The sequence below is a fragment of the Gekko japonicus genome, unplaced genomic scaffold (genome assembly GCF_001447785.1).
Source record: "Gekko japonicus isolate JY-2015 unplaced genomic scaffold, Gekko_japonicus_V1.1 scaffold20, whole genome shotgun sequence".
Lineage (NCBI taxonomy): Eukaryota > Metazoa > Chordata > Lepidosauria > Squamata > Gekkonidae > Gekko > Gekko japonicus.
The window spans coordinates 471,145-489,722 of NW_015169172.1; the positions used below are offsets into that span (position 1 = coordinate 471,145).

At 39.3% G+C, this 18,578-nt stretch overlaps 1 protein-coding gene across 2 annotated transcripts in view; it reads right to left on the minus strand.

The window, feature by feature from the left end:
- Positions 1–2,145: 2,145 nt before the first annotated feature.
- The window catches only part of LRRC7 (leucine rich repeat containing 7), a 225,073-nt gene continuing 208,640 nt past the window's right edge, over positions 2,146–18,578 (minus strand). For both annotated transcript variants that reach the window (XM_015415802.1, XM_015415801.1), the window contains one exon: positions 2,146–2,253. In XM_015415802.1, the coding sequence (XP_015271288.1) occupies positions 2,146–2,253 (108 nt within the window). The remainder of the gene's footprint in view (positions 2,254–18,578) is intronic.

Consider the following 18,578-nt stretch of genomic DNA (forward strand, 5'->3'; position numbering starts at 1 on the left):
GGAGCCTGCCGCTCCGCCGGCCTGGAGTGGGTGTTTGGGGGGGGGAAAGCCGGCGGACGGAGCCTACCGGCTCCGTTCGCCGCTGGGCTGAATGGGCTCGGACGGAGCCTGCCGCTCCGCCGGCCTGGAGTGGGTGTTTGGGGGGGGGAAAGCCGGCGGACGGAGCCTACCGGCTCCGTTCGCCGCTGGGCTGAATGGGCTCCTTACTGTTTGTCGGGAACAATGGCCGCTCAGAAGACGCTGGCTGCACGACTGGCTCCCTCCCCTCCCAGCCACCCAGCCAATGGCAGGTAGCATCTTCTGAGTGGCATTTTTTCCGTCCAAACACTAAGGGGGCGCATTTTAGAATTTTGGCACCGACTACTCGATTATAATAAGGAGAGATTGGACTTATTGGCACCCTTCACTACCCGAAGGAGTTTCAGAGCAGCTTACAATCCTTTTCCCTTCCCCTCACACAACAGACACCCTGTGAGGTAGATGGGGCTGAGAGAGCTCTGAGAGAACTGCTCTTGAGAGAACAGGTCTGAGAGAACTTGTGACTGACCCTTGGTCACACCAGCAGCTGCATGTGGAGGAGTGTGGAATCAAACCTGGTTCTCCCAGATTGGAGTCCCCGCTCTTAACCACTACACCAAACTGGCTCTCAGTAGATCGGGGGAGCAAGATATGAAAACAAGTGGAAAGCTGGGTTTCAGGATGCTGTTTGTTTTAATCAAAAGCACACTTTATGTGTTAAATTCACCTTTAATTAATATATTCTTTGAAAGGGATCCATGTTTTATGATGGGACAATGTTAACTGCATACTTTACAAAATACTAAGGGAAAATGGATTCATCTGCTGCTCTTCTTACATTACCCTTCAGCTCAAACTGAGCCATTCTGTGCCTTTAGAAGGGAATTAATCATTACAAACTGATGCCCTCTGGCTACATAAATTATACATAACTTTCCTTTGGAATCAGGGTGTAAGCTTGTTCTGCCATCTGATTCTCTGAAACTACATATGGCAAAGATGGCTAGAGCTGGCTACAAATATATGCTAAAAGTGTGGTCACTTTCAATATAATGTTCACAGAAGAGCTTCTCTGCCAATCATCAGTCACTACTCACACTGATAATCTCACTGCTGAAAATCATTTGCTACTTCTGTCCCGAGTTTATATGGAGTGAGCTGAAAGCACCAGTCAAAAGCAATATGCTGCTTAGAGGCCCAAGTGTTTAAGGTATTATTTATCATTCTTTAACCTTGTATGCTAATATTTTTAGCTAGTTATGGTCCTGCTCCAACAATCCTTATATACAGCACTAGACTGCAAGCGAGACTATGCAATCGAAGGAAGGGAATAAAGGGACTGATAGGAGTCCCTTACTTTCCCTCCTTCCTTGTGACCCAAATACAATGTACAGTACTAACCACTTTGGGCAGTACATACACATCCCTGATACAACAACAGCTACCTTATAATCACCCCCTGGGTGCGGTATGTGAGATGCTCTTAGCTGTGTAATACGCTTTTGCATGTGTGGGAACTGCTCTGGAGGGGTAGTGTGCACAAGGAAGCCACAATTTGCATGTGTAACACAACCCAGCAAGTGTATTTGTAATGTTAATTCCATAAGGCATACATAACATAATAATGATTTGATTTATATATTTTTCTTCTGAAAAAATCTATGAAAATATTTTTATAAACCATTTATATCTGACTTGTGACACACTTCTATGGGAATAAATTTATGTTGTTTGCTTTCTAAAGGCATGTACAACTTTGAGGCAGTATTTCTGATGGACAGCAGAAATTGTAAAGAGCTTGAATGTGTTTTGTGTAATCTAAAATTACATGAAATCCAGAAATAAGTTTAAAAGATTATGAAAAAGTAGCTGGCACCAATGCACAGCCAGAGGCATACAATGAAAACTAATACATAATGTGGAAATATTTATATAGTTAATTTTTTCCTCAGGATGATAAAGTACTGACATACAGTATAATACATTTGGCACTATATTTGCCATTGGTCCAGCAATTGGCAAAAAATTGTTTCCTCTATATTTATATATATTTATATATTATATATAAATCTGTATTTAATTAAACATTCGATCTGGCTAGGCATATTTTACTATTTATAAAAATATTTAGACAGTAAGCTCACGTTGAATAACTAGATCTACTGTGTTCTGGAAACTCTTCAGTAGTAACACAGCTTTTTCGTGTTCCATATGTACAAAACTGTGTCCATTTGCCTGTAACAGAAAAAACAAACAATCATTGTGGCCGCATGGAGCATGAAGGTCTGTACAAGTAATACAATAATACAGAAATAGTTGAAGAGTGAGTCAAGTACACTTATTTTCCCTATGCATTAGCTGCATGAAGTTGTCAGCATGTTCATGTGCAACCCTATGTCAGTGTAGCCATCTTTAAATTACACGCACATTTGTTTCATGGCCATTATATTAGTGTCTGTAGTCTAATCATGCTTTCAATTTACAGAGTTTTGTCACTGAGGACAACTGCACAGAGAAAGACTACTGTGTTTATCATCAGACTGGGCCCTGTGCATGTAAGTACACAAGAGGGGGGGGGGGAAACCCAGCCTTCAACTGGAACTTCATTATACCTTGCTGCATTGGACCCACCACACATCAGCTGATAGATGATTGCAGCTGTCAGAGCTGGCAGTACCAGTCTCATGTGTGAGAGCTGAGAGGCCTGAGCTCATTCACCTCCCCCATTTTCAAGTGATTAGCAATGGCCATCTGTCAGAGAGATCCACATATGCATGCTGCTGCACATGAAGATCAACACATGGCCTGTAACAACCACTAAGTGACAACAGCAACAACTGAAATGCCAGCATGTGGGAGCATGCATCAGCTATGTAAACGTCAGACTTTTTGCCAAAGAAACCCAGGTTGTCAGGAAGGAAGGAAGGAAGGAAGGAAGGAAGGAAGGAAGGAAGGAAGGAAGGAAGGAAGGAAGGAAGGAAGGGGTGCTAGGAGAACTACAGAATTAGGACAGGAAATATCAGCATCAGCTTAAAATGTCAAATGGGCATATTCTTACAGCTTTGTAAGTAGATATAGCTTTCCTATCATCAAAATTCTAACTCATGAGGGTTATAAAACGAAAATGCAGTTTCATAGCAATCCGTATTTTACATAAACTAATATTGATGGACACAACTGTAACACACAAGGAGTATGCATTGTCTACCTAGAGTTGTATTCTATAAGTTATCAAGGGCTACTGGCTGACATTTCTGAGTAGTGAAGAATTATGCTTTATATAAAGCTCTTATATTGCATTGTGTGTCTGTATATTCTTCATATCAAAAGCAATGCTTTTTCACTCATTGAGGTAACATCCATTGTCGTTTTCACCAAGAAGCAGGATGTACCACAGCATTTATAAGGCTTCAGCTGGGCAAGTTTTTTTTTTTTTTGTTTAAACAAAGTGTAGCCATGTCTGAATATTGGTAGACTTGGGTGCACATCTTTGTTCTTTTCAAACTGGTTATATGATGGATACTTGAGCCTGCAGTGAGGAAAAACAAAAGTTTAACTGAAAATAAAAACGGTGGGGTAAGAACTGTTTCCTAACAGCTCCCCCCCCCCCACATCCATCTTCAATGAATTAGGAACTAATCCTTCTTTCAGAATAAAATGGTACAATAGAAATGTACCCAGTGTAATTATGAGATACTGAGTTGTATGAGTAGTTACGGAATAAACCACTTGTAGATTTAGAAGTTCCACTCCCTCCACTGGCATAATCAGAAATACTGATGAGATAAGACAGGGAGTAGCACGGAGGAACTAGGTAAAGGAAGGAAATTTTAAAACTGCCCACAAGAGACTTTCAATCACTAGAAAATTCCACTAGAGGCAAAAGAACTGCTATAGCTCTATGGCATACTACTACTTTCCTTCCTGTAGCCCTCTGAATTGGAATCAAGCCTGAAGAGACCCGAGACCCACTGCTTGCTCTTTAAGTTCGTCTTAGAGCCTGGTAATAATGAAGAGTGAAGCATCCTTCTTTGGCTTGATTAATATGTATATTAAATTCTCAACAATGGCCCAGTCTGTGGATACTTAAATCCAGAGAATGGGACCATGAACAGACAAGATAGATCTTTCTACAAACTTGAGAAAAGCCCCAGGTTTTCAGAAAAAATCTGAAAACTAAACCCCACAAATAATAGCAGCGGTGCCAGTAGCTTTAAGAAATGAATGCCCTTTGGGGAAGGGGCACAGCTCAGAGATATAGCATCTGCTTGGCATGCAGAAAGTCCCAGGTTCAATTCTTAAGCCTCTCCAGTTGAAAGTAACAGGTAATGGCTGAAGTGTAAACTTCTATCTGAAACCCTGGAGAGCAGCTACCAGTCTGAGTAAACATAGATTAATCAGTTAGCAAAACAATGTGGGGTGGGGTGGGGACAGACAATTCCACATTATTGTGCAGGTTATTAACCAAATCTGAACTTAAAGATAACATTTTCATTATTTTCCAGTAACATTGTAATTCAAAGTACAGTAATGGCTTTTGGAATTCTTGTATGAGGACACACATATATGGTATAAAGCACTTCTACAAACATTAAAAGAATTAATTCTAATTTACCTGAGCTGCATAAAAATCCAACATTGTCAAATTCAATATATGTGGTAATTTGGGCTTTTGTTGGTTATAGCATTCATTTTCTGTCATTTTTTCTTGCATTTTTACTAACAGAAGCTTGTCAGTTTATTCCAAATTTTATAAATGGTATATATAATCTTACAAATATCTGTTTCATCCTCCATGCTTCATCCTCACTTAATTTGTTTTGGATTATTGTTTCACATTTGTTTCAAAATTGTTTCAGTTTTGATTAAAATCAGATAATTTTATTTTTTTCTTCTCTGTGCCTGGAATTGGGTGAAAATCCCCTAGATGATAAGAGACATTGCACATACACTTTCTTTGCTTTCTTTTTTTTAAAGATGAAACCCACTTCAACCATTTTGTAGGTAGACAGTTTCTAGGGTTATTTTTATGGGAGGATTCCTTCTGAACTCAAGTCTGGTCATCACTGGTCAGAAAACATGGCAAAGAAACTTACAAGTATCTTTTTGTCCTCTCTATTTGAACATACTATTAATGTTTTCTTATTGCCAAAAAACGGTTACAAGTTTTTTGCAACTAGTCCAGCACCTACACCCATGAGAATTCACAGTATAGTGTGCCATATATCAAACCACTTTTGAATCGAACTTTCAAAAAACGTTAGTAATATTTGTCTAGAGTTCAATGGTGTACATGGTCCCTTTCTCTTAATTTTGCAACAGCGGTTTGAGATGGTGGAATGGGAGACTGTGACTGCCTGAAGTTATCTAGTAAACATGGTGAGTCAGTAAAGATTTGACCCATGTTTGCATGGTCTAAGGCTGTGATGCCTACACATTTAGTTGGTGGTAACATCACAGAAAACAGTGATATCACCTCATATGACATCAGAAAGCAGTCATCCTGGTTTAATTCAGAGTTTAATTCAGCACTGGTTCAGGCAAACCAGTATTTGAGCAATTGTCTTTAAGCTGAATCCTGATTTCACAAAGTAGTTTAAACAAAGTGTAGCCATGTCTGAATATTGGTAGACTTGGGTGCACATCTTTGTTCTTTTCAAACTGGTTATATGATGGATACTTGAGCCTGCAGTGAGGAAAAACAAAAGTTTAACTGAAAATAAAAACGGTGGGGTAAGAACTGTTTCCTAACAGCTCCCCCCCCCCCACATCCATCTTCAATGAATTAGGAACTAATCCTTCTTTCAGAATAAAATGGTACAATAGAAATGTACCCAGTGTAATTATGAGATACTGAGTTGTATGAGTAGTTACGGAATAAACCACTTGTAGATTTAGAAGTTCCACTCCCTCCACTGGCATAATCAGAAATACTGATGAGATAAGACAGGGAGTAGCACGGAGGAACTAGGTAAAGGAAGGAAATTTTAAAACTGCCCACAAGAGACTTTCAATCACTAGAAAATTCCACTAGAGGCAAAAGAACTGCTATAGCTCTATGGCATACTACTACTTTCCTTCCTGTAGCCCTCTGAATTGGAATCAAGCCTGAAGAGACCCGAGACCCACTGCTTGCTCTTTAAGTTCGTCTTAGAGCCTGGTAATAATGAAGAGTGAAGCATCCTTCTTTGGCTTGATTAATATGTATATTAAATTCTCAACAATGGCCCAGTCTGTGGATACTTAAATCCAGAGAATGGGACCATGAACAGACAAGATAGATCTTTCTACAAACTTGAGAAAAGCCCCAGGTTTTCAGAAAAAATCTGAAAACTAAACCCCACAAATAATAGCAGCGGTGCCAGTAGCTTTAAGAAATGAATGCCCTTTGGGGAAGGGGCACAGCTCAGAGATATAGCATCTGCTTGGCATGCAGAAAGTCCCAGGTTCAATTCTTAAGCCTCTCCAGTTGAAAGTAACAGGTAATGGCTGAAGTGTAAACTTCTATCTGAAACCCTGGAGAGCAGCTACCAGTCTGAGTAAACATAGATTAATCAGTTAGCAAAACAATGTGGGGTGGGGTGGGGACAGACAATTCCACATTATTGTGCAGGTTATTAACCAAATCTGAACTTAAAGATAACATTTTCATTATTTTCCAGTAACATTGTAATTCAAAGTACAGTAATGGCTTTTGGAATTCTTGTATGAGGACACACATATATGGTATAAAGCACTTCTACAAACATTAAAAGAATTAATTCTAATTTACCTGAGCTGCATAAAAATCCAACATTGTCAAATTCAATATATGTGGTAATTTGGGCTTTTGTTGGTTATAGCATTCATTTTCTGTCATTTTTTCTTGCATTTTTACTAACAGAAGCTTGTCAGTTTATTCCAAATTTTATAAATGGTATATATAATCTTACAAATATCTGTTTCATCCTCCATGCTTCATCCTCACTTAATTTGTTTTGGATTATTGTTTCACATTTGTTTCAAAATTGTTTCAGTTTTGATTAAAATCAGATAATTTTATTTTTTTCTTCTCTGTGCCTGGAATTGGGTGAAAATCCCCTAGATGATAAGAGACATTGCACATACACTTTCTTTGCTTTCTTTTTTTTAAAGATGAAACCCACTTCAACCATTTTGTAGGTAGACAGTTTCTAGGGTTATTTTTATGGGAGGATTCCTTCTGAACTCAAGTCTGGTCATCACTGGTCAGAAAACATGGCAAAGAAACTTACAAGTATCTTTTTGTCCTCTCTATTTGAACATACTATTAATGTTTTCTTATTGCCAAAAAACGGTTACAAGTTTTTTGCAACTAGTCCAGCACCTACACCCATGAGAATTCACAGTATAGTGTGCCATATATCAAACCACTTTTGAATCGAACTTTCAAAAAACGTTAGTAATATTTGTCTAGAGTTCAATGGTGTACATGGTCCCTTTCTCTTAATTTTGCAACAGCGGTTTGAGATGGTGGAATGGGAGACTGTGACTGCCTGAAGTTATCTAGTAAACATGGTGAGTCAGTAAAGATTTGACCCATGTTTGCATGGTCTAAGGCTGTGATGCCTACACATTTAGTTGGTGGTAACATCACAGAAAACAGTGATATCACCTCATATGACATCAGAAAGCAGTCATCCTGGTTTAATTCAGAGTTTAATTCAGCACTGGTTCAGGCAAACCAGTATTTGAGCAATTGTCTTTAAGCTGAATCCTGATTTCACAAAGTAGCCATGGTTAAAATAAACCATGGTTTTGTACTGTGTCCAAGTCAATGAGTGATATGGTGTGGGGGATGATGCTCAAAGGGGAAAAAGTTTACGAAAATCAAAAAGATTGCTGTGTGAAATACTGGACATGACTCAAAGAACTCTTGGATCCCTCCAAATAGCATTGCCTACCTAAACCATTGTACTAATCCAGAATCATGTGTATACAGAGCTGCTTGTTCAGATTTCCCCTTTTCACGGATCACAGTTCTGTCATCGTGCATTGATATCCTCTCCATTTATGAAAGTGGGAAAACCCTTGCACATGGAAAAGGGCTGGGCATTATCTAGATATTCACTTGCTCCCAAGGGGACTATAAACTTAGGGCATTTATCTACATCTAGGTATTTGGAATGGAAGTGAGAAGACCTGGTATAAAAGTTACAAAAAGAGGGTTGCATTATCAAGTACGAGTAATCAAATATACTGCTTTTCTATAGAAGGAAGCAAGAAGTGTCATAATGAAGAGAGAGCTCAGACATTAAAGAGAAAACCCTTTAATTTGATTCAATATTGTTTTAACAAATATCAGGAAAATAATTTAAGAGAAAGAGTACAAATTCCAGACAGATTAAAGACATTCAATGAAGCCTTGAATTAAGTGTGCAAAATCTCAAAGAACTACTTTCTGGTAGCCAGCCTGATGCTGACCACTATTTAGATTCTGGGTATTTTGTAAAGGCTGATGGTCCATCATGTTATAATAAATGGCCTTGGTACAAAAACATCTGTCTGCACATGTCCCTTTCTCATTGGATGGCCTAAATTCTGGCTTCCAACCTAAGGACCGAAACCCCCTAACTTGTATCCATTTACTCCAGAATAGTCCTACTGCTTTTTTTAAAATAAGAAAGGGAGTGGGTTTCAGATGGTCCTTTGATCGGAAACAAGAAAACTCATTCCCATTTTTGGTTCTGTTTGTCAGATCTAGATACAGTGCAACCATAAGAAATTATTTCTATCCCAGCATTTAAATCACTGAATCAGAACATAATCCCTATACATGCAGCATGGATCATTTGATATATGGGATGTTGGCTGGTGTAATTCATAAACCATCTTTCAGCCTCAGGCCCTCCTTCTTCTACAACTTTTGCCTGAAAATTAGATGTAGTTGGCTACAAAGAGCATATGAATATGTGAGTGCTCTTAGACTTCACTGCTATAATGACACATGCTATAGGATGAGTGTCACAAATGGAGGCAGAAAAAGCAAAAGGAATCCTAGCCATTGTCTTCTGAAACAAATGGGTTATTTAGGGCAGTATTAAAGAAGACATATGTTATAATTTTCTCAAAAGTACAGAAACCCAAGAGAAATAAAAGTGAAACTTAGGACCTCAAAACTTTCTAAATCAAGGAAATGCTATGTGAATAAATCCAAGCCTATCTGGTTCCATCTGGAATTGGCAGAGTTATACTTTCAAGCTCACATGGTTGCAGTCCTAAAAACATCAACTGTATGTCAAAGATATATTTAATGTCAAAATAGTAATTACTTTCCCACTCTGGTGAAAGATGGCAAGTGAAACGGAGGTATAATACTGAACCAACAGATCATATATGATCTCCTTCATACATTAGCCTAGAAAGTAATTGCCTCTAATAAGATGCATTCTAGACTTCCGAGAAAAGGAGTATGATTCCAGATAAAACTTGTTCAATTTTCCTTTAATTGGGCCTTGAAATAACAACTAACTGGTTTGTGCCATTGGAGCTATCGGACTCGGAAGTAGCTTTTGTTACTGGAAATGTCTGTTGATGAGCCGTAGCAATCTATGAGGCTGGCAAACAATATTCATCTCTGTTTCCTTAACTCAGACATTCTGATGATGCTTTATAAGAGGGCTGTGTGAGTTGATTTTTTTCCCAGATGATTTTTTTTCAGGGGTTAGGAGATATTCACGGGTTCATGTATACTCATTGTCATCTGCAATAAGAACAAATGTATTTCAGAACCTCATTTGCCAATTTTGGTTAACAAAATAATAATTACGTTTAAATTTATTGTAATACTCACCATGGAACCACCCCAGGTTTGCTGGCCAGAGGTCAGAGTAATAACCAGGTTCTGAAATCTGAAAAAGGAAAGTATTGTGGCTGTGGTTTGGCTACTTTGCCACTGCCCACTTCATTGATAACTGGTATTTTGAATGCCAGCAATTTCTACTGGAGACATAAGACACAATCCATATGCTAAGGAGCATCCCTAACAGGATAATCACATGACACAGAAGTGCTCAACCAATCCCTGTTTGGCCATTTTCTCACTATCTATAGTAGAGTTGAGTTCTAACAGAGAAAGGGCCAAACTCAATGGGACAGCAGCATGTTAGTGTGTTTAAACATAAGTTTGCCAAAATCAAGTGTAAATGAAGAGCGTGTCAATTTTGAAAGGAAATGAGAGTAAGTGGATAAGGGCAGCTGAATATTCCTTATGCTTGTACTTATCTTCCATTGTCCCTTCCTTAAGAACATTTCTTCCAGTTAAGTTATATCAGGATATATGTAGAACAAAAACATCTTAGAAAGGAAAACTAGGAGCTGCAGGAGATAGCATCCCCACCACAGTGTCCCCATTTTCCTCATTAAAAAAAAGAAAAGCAGACTTCAACCTATTTGTTTCAGTTGGCTGTTTCTTAAGCTTCAGGATTCACTATCAGATTTTGTTAGTTTATTTATTTATTTTCTGTTGCTGAATTGTCTTGTATTATTTTGTACAAGCAGGGACCCATGAGACTTACAAGGAGAATCCCATCCTTCCCCTGCAGGAACCTACCATACTCACAGGGGAGGAGGAATATTTCCTACTTTCTCCCTCCCTCTGCCTACCTGCCTATCCATTCCACTCCTCACTGCTCTGAATGCTCCCCATCCCTCTGGATCATATGAAGAGGGTAATGTTGCATCTCCCACTCTTTCTCTGCTACCTGCCTGTATTGCTAATTCCTCAGCAGCAGAGGGGGGAGGTAGGGGGTAGGGTGGCTCCCAGTCTTTCTCTCCACCCACAGAGCTGAGATAGCAGTGGTGGGACTGCCCTTGGCAGTGGCTGTCAGTCACCCTCCCCTGTCCAACTGCCCACCCGCCTGCTGAGAAGCAGCAGCACATCATAGCTAGGAACAGCAGTGATGTCATCCAAACACATCATCAACCTGGCTTGCTCCCGTGCCATTCAGTGTAATTTGTCTGCACTTGTTCAGACAACATTCCTCTCTTTTTGGTGGATTTAATTCATCCCCGTTTTGGTGTTAGTATTTTCCAGCAAAACTTTTGAGTCCTCCAGGTCTGCAAAAAAATAATAATATTCTTTGTGTCTCTACATGGCTCTGATCCATGAAATCAAGTATCTGCAGATGGATATATTGATTTCTCACCTGAGTTACAGCTACTTTAATGTTTATTATTTTGGGGATGGGGATGTTGAATATTTACAGCTGTTATAGTTGTTGCAGCTAGGGTTTTTTTAATGATGCTGTTCTTGTATGTGTTTTGATTGTTTTAAGGTTAGGCTTTGTTCTATCTTGTTGTACTTGGTTTCTAACACTGTTGAACATATCTTCGACAAATGGGATTAAAAAATCTTAAATAAATGCCTCCATTTTACATGCAAGTGGTACAGTTCTAAGTTTAAATAAATGGTTCCGTCAGCACCATGTTTTACTTTGGCCCTTATTCTTCAGCATAATGGAATCCTGAAAAGGATCTCTTCTGAGAATGGCCAAGCATTATTATAAAAAGGCTGAACAAGCAAGTTTCTTACTGCCTAAAAAAAATGAAGTAGGCAGAAGATACAGGGATTTTCCCGCTAAACAAAAATATTTCCGATGTGAGCGGTTTTCCTGTACAAAGCATCATTAAAAATATGACTAATCCAGCATAACGTCACTTGTAAAATTATACAGTCATAAAACTACAAACATGACTTAACATGTAATGTTCTAAGACTGTAATCTTATGCATGTGTCTCCACTGAATTTACTATGTCCTATATAAATATTTATAGGATTGGGCTACAAGTGTATGTGCTATTCATACAAATATGCAGAAAGCTATACAATTCTACCCAGAAATACATATATTGAATATCAATATGGATGTAGCAGTAGTAGTAGTAATAGTAAGTCTGACTATTATTTTCAGTTGTAGTTTAAGAAGTTCCACAAAGGGGAGACCTGTTATTCAAACAATAAGTACACATATACAAGAAATCCTATTAAATATTTCAATCCCCTCATTCCAAAATAGATTTTAAAAACAGTTAAGTAGAGAATGGAACAAAAATTGTTCCTTTTAGCAGTGCTATTATAGTGTATTTGTCATATTTTGCATTTGCATGTAATTTCACGTTCAAAAGACATGCTGGATTTTTCTTGGCTTTAAAGCCATGGACTTTCTACTTGGCAACTTTTGAATCCTCATCTGTTTGTTATGTAGTGTAGCCTCTCTCCTCTTGCATTAACAGTTCTAGAGCCTACACTCAGAAATGTAACAGAAAATGTAATTGTATGAAGGCAACCCATTCATGTCATGTGAACAACCATCCATGTATTTACTGCCACTTTTGTTATACAACTGCAAACTGCAAAAAAGGAAGTGTTGCCTGGCTAGATCTGTGTGGACAGCTTTTTTCATGCACCAGAATTTGCAACTGGAACTGTCTGGATGTGACTGCATGGTCAAGTGGCTACAACTCCACTGATAGGTTGTGTGAATCAGGTGTAACTGATGACATGGTTCTAGGGAAATTTGCCAGTTCACACATGCATACTCATCTCTTGTAATATTAAGTAATGACTTGATTTGTGAATATACCATCATAGACAATCACTAGAAAGTACTTTCCTATCACTAGGTAATATGTATAAATAAGAATGGAGGTCTACTATTTAGACAGTAAGCAAACATTGGGGGAATTTATGGAAGACATTTTAAAACAAACCGAGCCCCTCTTGCTTAAGTAGAGTAGAATTAACCAGGTTTCAATACCAGTGAGGGTTGAGATACCTTTTTTTTTTTGCGGCCTATGTCTGTGGAAAAGCCTCCAAAAAGTGGTAAAAGTGGCTTGTACCCTCCTGAATGTGTAGCAAGTCTGCAAGATCAATAGCTTTTGGGGCACTTTGAGCCTGGCCAAAGCCTGCTAGTGTGGTATGAAGTAGTTTTAGATTCATTTTTAAATAGGCCATTAAATGTATTTTATACCTGTTGCTCTAATGTTCTTTTATCCAGCTGTTTTTATATTGTTGTTACCTGCCTTGGATCCTGTGATGCTTAGGAGAAAGGTGGGTATATAAATACTTCAAATAAATACATATTTGTACAACTGAATAAAGACATAATAATCACATTCAGTTTGACGTGGTAAGGCCATCAAGAGAATGTTTCTTATGAATGTTCCCACATGAAATGAATTCTATAGGAAAGGGGGCACCACAGATAAACCCTTCCCCTTTGGTTGTGAACCTAGCTTCACAAGACCAAGGTATCCTGAGGAAGCCTCACATGAAGCAAGAAAGATTTCTAAGGCTGACAATGATCTGATTCTCTACAATTCTCTCTGTGTCGTCATTTATTCTATTTTAGACGAGTTCTGCAACTAGTAAATTTTAGTGGCAATGCTACTAACGCAGTCCATTACATAAGCCCACACAATACTTACAGTGTGAAAATGAAAAATAAAGTCTGATAATAAGGTCTTTAACACACTAAAACTGAACCTGGAAACCTGAGCAAATCAGAGAATCCAGTCAATGTGATGTGGATAAGAGTAATAGTAAGGCTCTAAACATAAATCCTGATTATATTTAGCCTGACCATTTAAATGTTGACTGTTGCTCCATACTTTTATGACTTACATTTTACTTTATTTAATTTTTGTATTTCTAAAACTTTGGTGAACTGAGATCTTTAAGAAAAATGACAGGGAAGTTTATCAGAATGGCTGTTGCTGTGGTAGTCAACAAAGAACGGAGCACAGAGCACAGCCCATCCACCTGAAACATAAGAGGTGAGTCCAAGCTGCTGTGGGGAGGCAGGGCTCACTCTCCAATCCTTTTTTAGCCTTAGGAAGTTCTAAATGAACACTCTGGACCATCACAAAATCCCAAGGGTGTGATGCAGAGAGACCACAAAGAAGAAAGAAGGAACTGTGTACGAGCTAACCAAAGGTTAACCATGAAGGGACTGTTGATATTTTTGGGAAAAGTCAGGTCAGCTGTAAGTAGTGCCAGGAGTTTTCCTTGTGAGGTTCCTCCTCTCCTCATTAATTGTCATTTCTCATCTCAGTGTGATTAATCATACATGCCAATTATCCCAAAATCCAGAAGGACATAAAGAAAAATTGACTACTTTGGTTTAATTCTATACTACTTTTGTTGAATAAGTCCAATTTCACACAGTAAATCTGAGACTGTAAGCACTGCTATTATGCAAACTCCGGTTTAGGGTACACGAATGAGCAGCATTCATGAAATCTGCATTGATTTGCTATGTAATCAATACACATCAGCAGTGTTTTCTGACAGTGAAAGGAAAGTTGAATCTTTGTCTCAGATTTCTACAAAGGATGATAATCCAATTATATTTTGGATTATTATGAAGCTGTACTTATTATGTGCACAAGCCATAGGGAACTTCTACCAAGTGGCAGAGAAATGGACTGGAAGTACAGCTGTAAGAAAAGCTCTGCTCCCTTGCAACTTCCACTTATTTTTATGAGACCTGTACAGTAGAAGTTCCTGCTCAATATACTGGATGCAAAGAACATCTGCCTTTTTAAAAATTTCACCAGTTCTTTTGCTACAGTGGCATATTAGAAAAAAAGGCAAGGGAATGACAGTCTGTCTTCCAGTGGCAAGTTCCTCCCCCCAGCTGTTCACAGAATAATACAATGCCTGCTTATTTACATAACATAATGGAGTGCACTGCTTTAGACCATAGGTGGGATCCCATCTGAATGCCTCACTACGTTAAAAACTCCCTGCAAGCAGAACATTGCACATTAGGAAGAGGGTACAGCATTTTTTACTCAGTTGTGCTATTTTTTTGTCTTTTCAGGGAGTCACTTATGTGGGGCAGGTCTCTGAAGTAGGGCCCACAGCCTATAATCTGAATTGTTGCTACCTCTATCTGCTGCATACTTAGATATATTATTATTATTATATTTGATTATATACCCTAAAGCCTAATTTGCACATGCAGCAGAATAAAAGCTTTATCTACACTAGGTCTTTTTATACTGCAGGTAGGAAGCTGTTCCATGAAAAAAAGCTCCATGTATTAAAAAAAAACAGCATGTGAGGGAGAAGGCCACATTAAATCCTTGGGACACATATCCACATGACCTGAGTGTGAGGGATGGGCATGAATTCATAAATGAACCATGGTTCGAGCACAAACCAGGCCAGTTCGTGGTTCGCAAACTGGGGGTTCAGGATAACTGCCTCCCACAATCCACCCACGAACCTCCATGGAGGTTTGTGAAGTTCGTGGGAAAGTTCAGAGGGCATTTAAATACCCTCTGAGCTTACTTCCTGGTTGGTGGCCTGATCGGAAGTGAGCTCTGAAGGCATTTAAATGCAATCGGAGCCCACCACTAGGGACCCGAGTGAGTTCCAAAGGCATTTAAATTACCGTGGAGCTTATTTCCAGGTCAAGCTGCCTAACCGGAAGTAAGTCCCAAAGGCATATAAATGCCTTTGGAGCTTACCTGGGTCCTGGGTGGTGGGCTCCATCAGCATTTAAATGCCTTCAGAGCTCACATCCAGGTGGGACTGCAGCCCCATGAACTTCCTGAGCCACGAACCAGTTTGTGGAATGGAGAAATTCATGGAAGTTTGTGGTTTGGAGTTAGGGCTGCCAACCCCCCCGGTAGGGCGGAATTCCCCCCGCCCCGGAGGCCCGTTACCCGACGCCGGGGAATCCGGGCCCGGGGGGAACTCCGCCCCGGCGTGCGTGTCACCGGAAGTGACGTCGCACGCTGGGGGCGGGGCCACGCCATTTGAGGGGAAAACAAAGAGTTTTCCCCTCAAATGGCAGCCATTTGAGCCCCCGCCGCTACATTTTCGTGAGTTGGCGACCCTATTTGGAGTTCGTAAAAACCACAAACCACAAACCTCTGTTTTTCCTGGTTCATGCCCATCCCTAGACCTGAGTACTTTTCAGAATGCATCTGAAATGAGAATTCCTCAACACTATAGTAATAGGCCCAGAAAACACCCTCTCTGGTTGCCCCTTAAAAGGGTGGAGAATAAGACAGATGAGATTGAGTGCAGATGCAGCAATAAGCCACATCTCAAATCTGATACTTTTTTTCTGGTTCAGTACTACAAGAAAATACATGGTTGGGCACAGAATAAGGGCACTGAAGGTTCTCTTCCTCAAAATTTCACAGCTATTTCACAGCAGCCAACATGCCACTGATGATAAAGATTTATGTATTTAGGCATTTTACCCCATTTCTTTCCCCATGAGGGACCCAAAGCTGTTTACAAAAAAACAAAATACAGCCAACTTAAAATGAAAAACAAAACTAAACTAGAGCAAACAAAAGACTACACTAATGACATCCCGGGGTGGTCCACTAGGCTAACTCATTCAACACTGTGGCTAAGAGCCAAGAGCCTTGGGCTAACTGTCGTTTCATCCTACAGTAATGGTTTAGATACTACCTTGGACTACTTTCTGTGTTATTTAATTTCCAAGATTTAGGTCTTCTGTGAATGAGATAACATGGCTAATTTAAAAGCTGTTATGAAAACCCATGGAGAGATTGCCAGCAGCTGTGTTTGTCCACAGCAAAATTCAAAACCAAAAGTTACATCATCCAAAATAACATAAGAAACCATGCAACCGTCAAACATCAAGGGCTAAACAGAACCATTCTTATGAACTGTGCTGTTCTAACTACTAAAATACCGCAAAAGGAAGTCACTTTAGGTGCCTGGATATCACACCTGTGATTAAAACTTTACTTCAGTGTAAAAGAAATGGTAGTGAAAACGTGACACAGATTGTAAGGTAAACCTGTGTGGGCAAATATAGACATCTGGCAGCATGCAAAATATCTAACCTAGGCTCCAGCTGCTGCTGAGCAGCTGAAAAAACAACAGGTGGAGGGCCCAATCTGAGTGGGAGAAAGGGCAGGTGGGAAGATCAACCCTTTTCCTGCTCATGGCACTTTCCTTGCAACTTGTACCATCTCCCAATGCAGCTTTGCAGCTGTTAGGTGATAAACAGGAGTCTTAGACCTACATCTGCCACTGAATTCTAGTTTGACACTGGGGGTATCCACTGAACTATTGGACCGGGGGTACTATATATAACCAGACCATTTATAGGTGGTTCAAGTGGTTAAGACACTGAACTGCAGACCGGAAGGTCAGTAGTTCAGCAGTTCAAGGCCCGAGTGCCACATGATGGAGTGAGCTCCCATCTCTGGTCCCAGCTCCTGCCAACCTAGCAGTTCAAAAGCAAGAAATTGCAAGTAGATAAATAGGTACCACTTCGGTGGGAAGGTAACAGCGTTCCGTGCACCTCGGCATCTAGTCATGCCAGCCACATGACCACAGAAACATCTTTGGACAGCGCTGGCTTTTCGGTTTGGAAACGGAGATGAGCACCGCATCCTTAGAGTCAGATTCGACTGGCTTTCGAGCAAGGGAAACCTTTACCTTTACTAGAATCATTGGACCAAGCCAACAGCATTCTAACTGCTGAAGCAAACACAGAAATGTACTTGGATTCTTTTGCAAATTCAAATTTGCAACAGCCACAAAAATTTTGTGGGTTTCTTTCCTTTTTTATGTGGAAGACAATGGATGATACTTGTTCTGATGGTGTCTATTTAAAAAGAAAGAAGCCTGCAGTGAATGAAAGACAAAGAAGTAAGAAACAGGATTTGGGGGTGACTGAGTGCAAACGTGTGTGTGTGTGTGTGTGAATGAATGAATGAAAGAAAGAAAGAAAGAAAAAAAGAATGAGTAGAAACATATGACTTTATGATAGGCATATGCTAAAATCAGAAATAAAACCCTAAAATCCCCACCCTAAAGGCAGCAGAAACATTGTTTTATTTCCTTAACAGACATTCCCACAGCCAAAGAAATGAGATTAAAAAAACCCCAAAAACTAAATCTTGGCAATAACTATACATCTAAAATCAACAAAACTCTGTACATGAGGGCTCTATTATTACAATGTATGAGTTAACCTCCCAAACCAGCAGCAAATTATAAGATTCACTTTGGATAAGCTTGCCTTTCTTTGATGCATACTCTGTGTACATGATAAGAAACATTTATATGTAAAGTTCCCTTATAAATAGACTTTCAGGTTCACAATTATAACTCAGTTCCACCTACCTGTAGAATAATTTGCTGGAATAAGCTTAGTCAAACAAAAAAAGTAACTTTTAAATAAATTATTCTTAAATAGACATTTTCTTGTATGCCCTTCGTAATGGAATTTACTGCAATAAAATTAGCTTCATGCTATGACTGTGAATTATGGATCAACAGGTATCACTATGTTAACTAGAGCTTCAGGGTATATCTCAGCACAATAAATACTTTCTGTGGTCCTTCCCTATCTCCCAAGCAGGTAATACTACAGTGATAATGTACTTAGAATACTGAAAGCATGCAGCAACTGTATTAAGTCTTAGAGAAAGAATTAATACATGGCTGCTTAATATGTAGAGGAATGTGCTTTGAAATCCAGAGACTGCTGCACTTATGAATATTGACTAATACCATAATACCTTGAAAAGTATT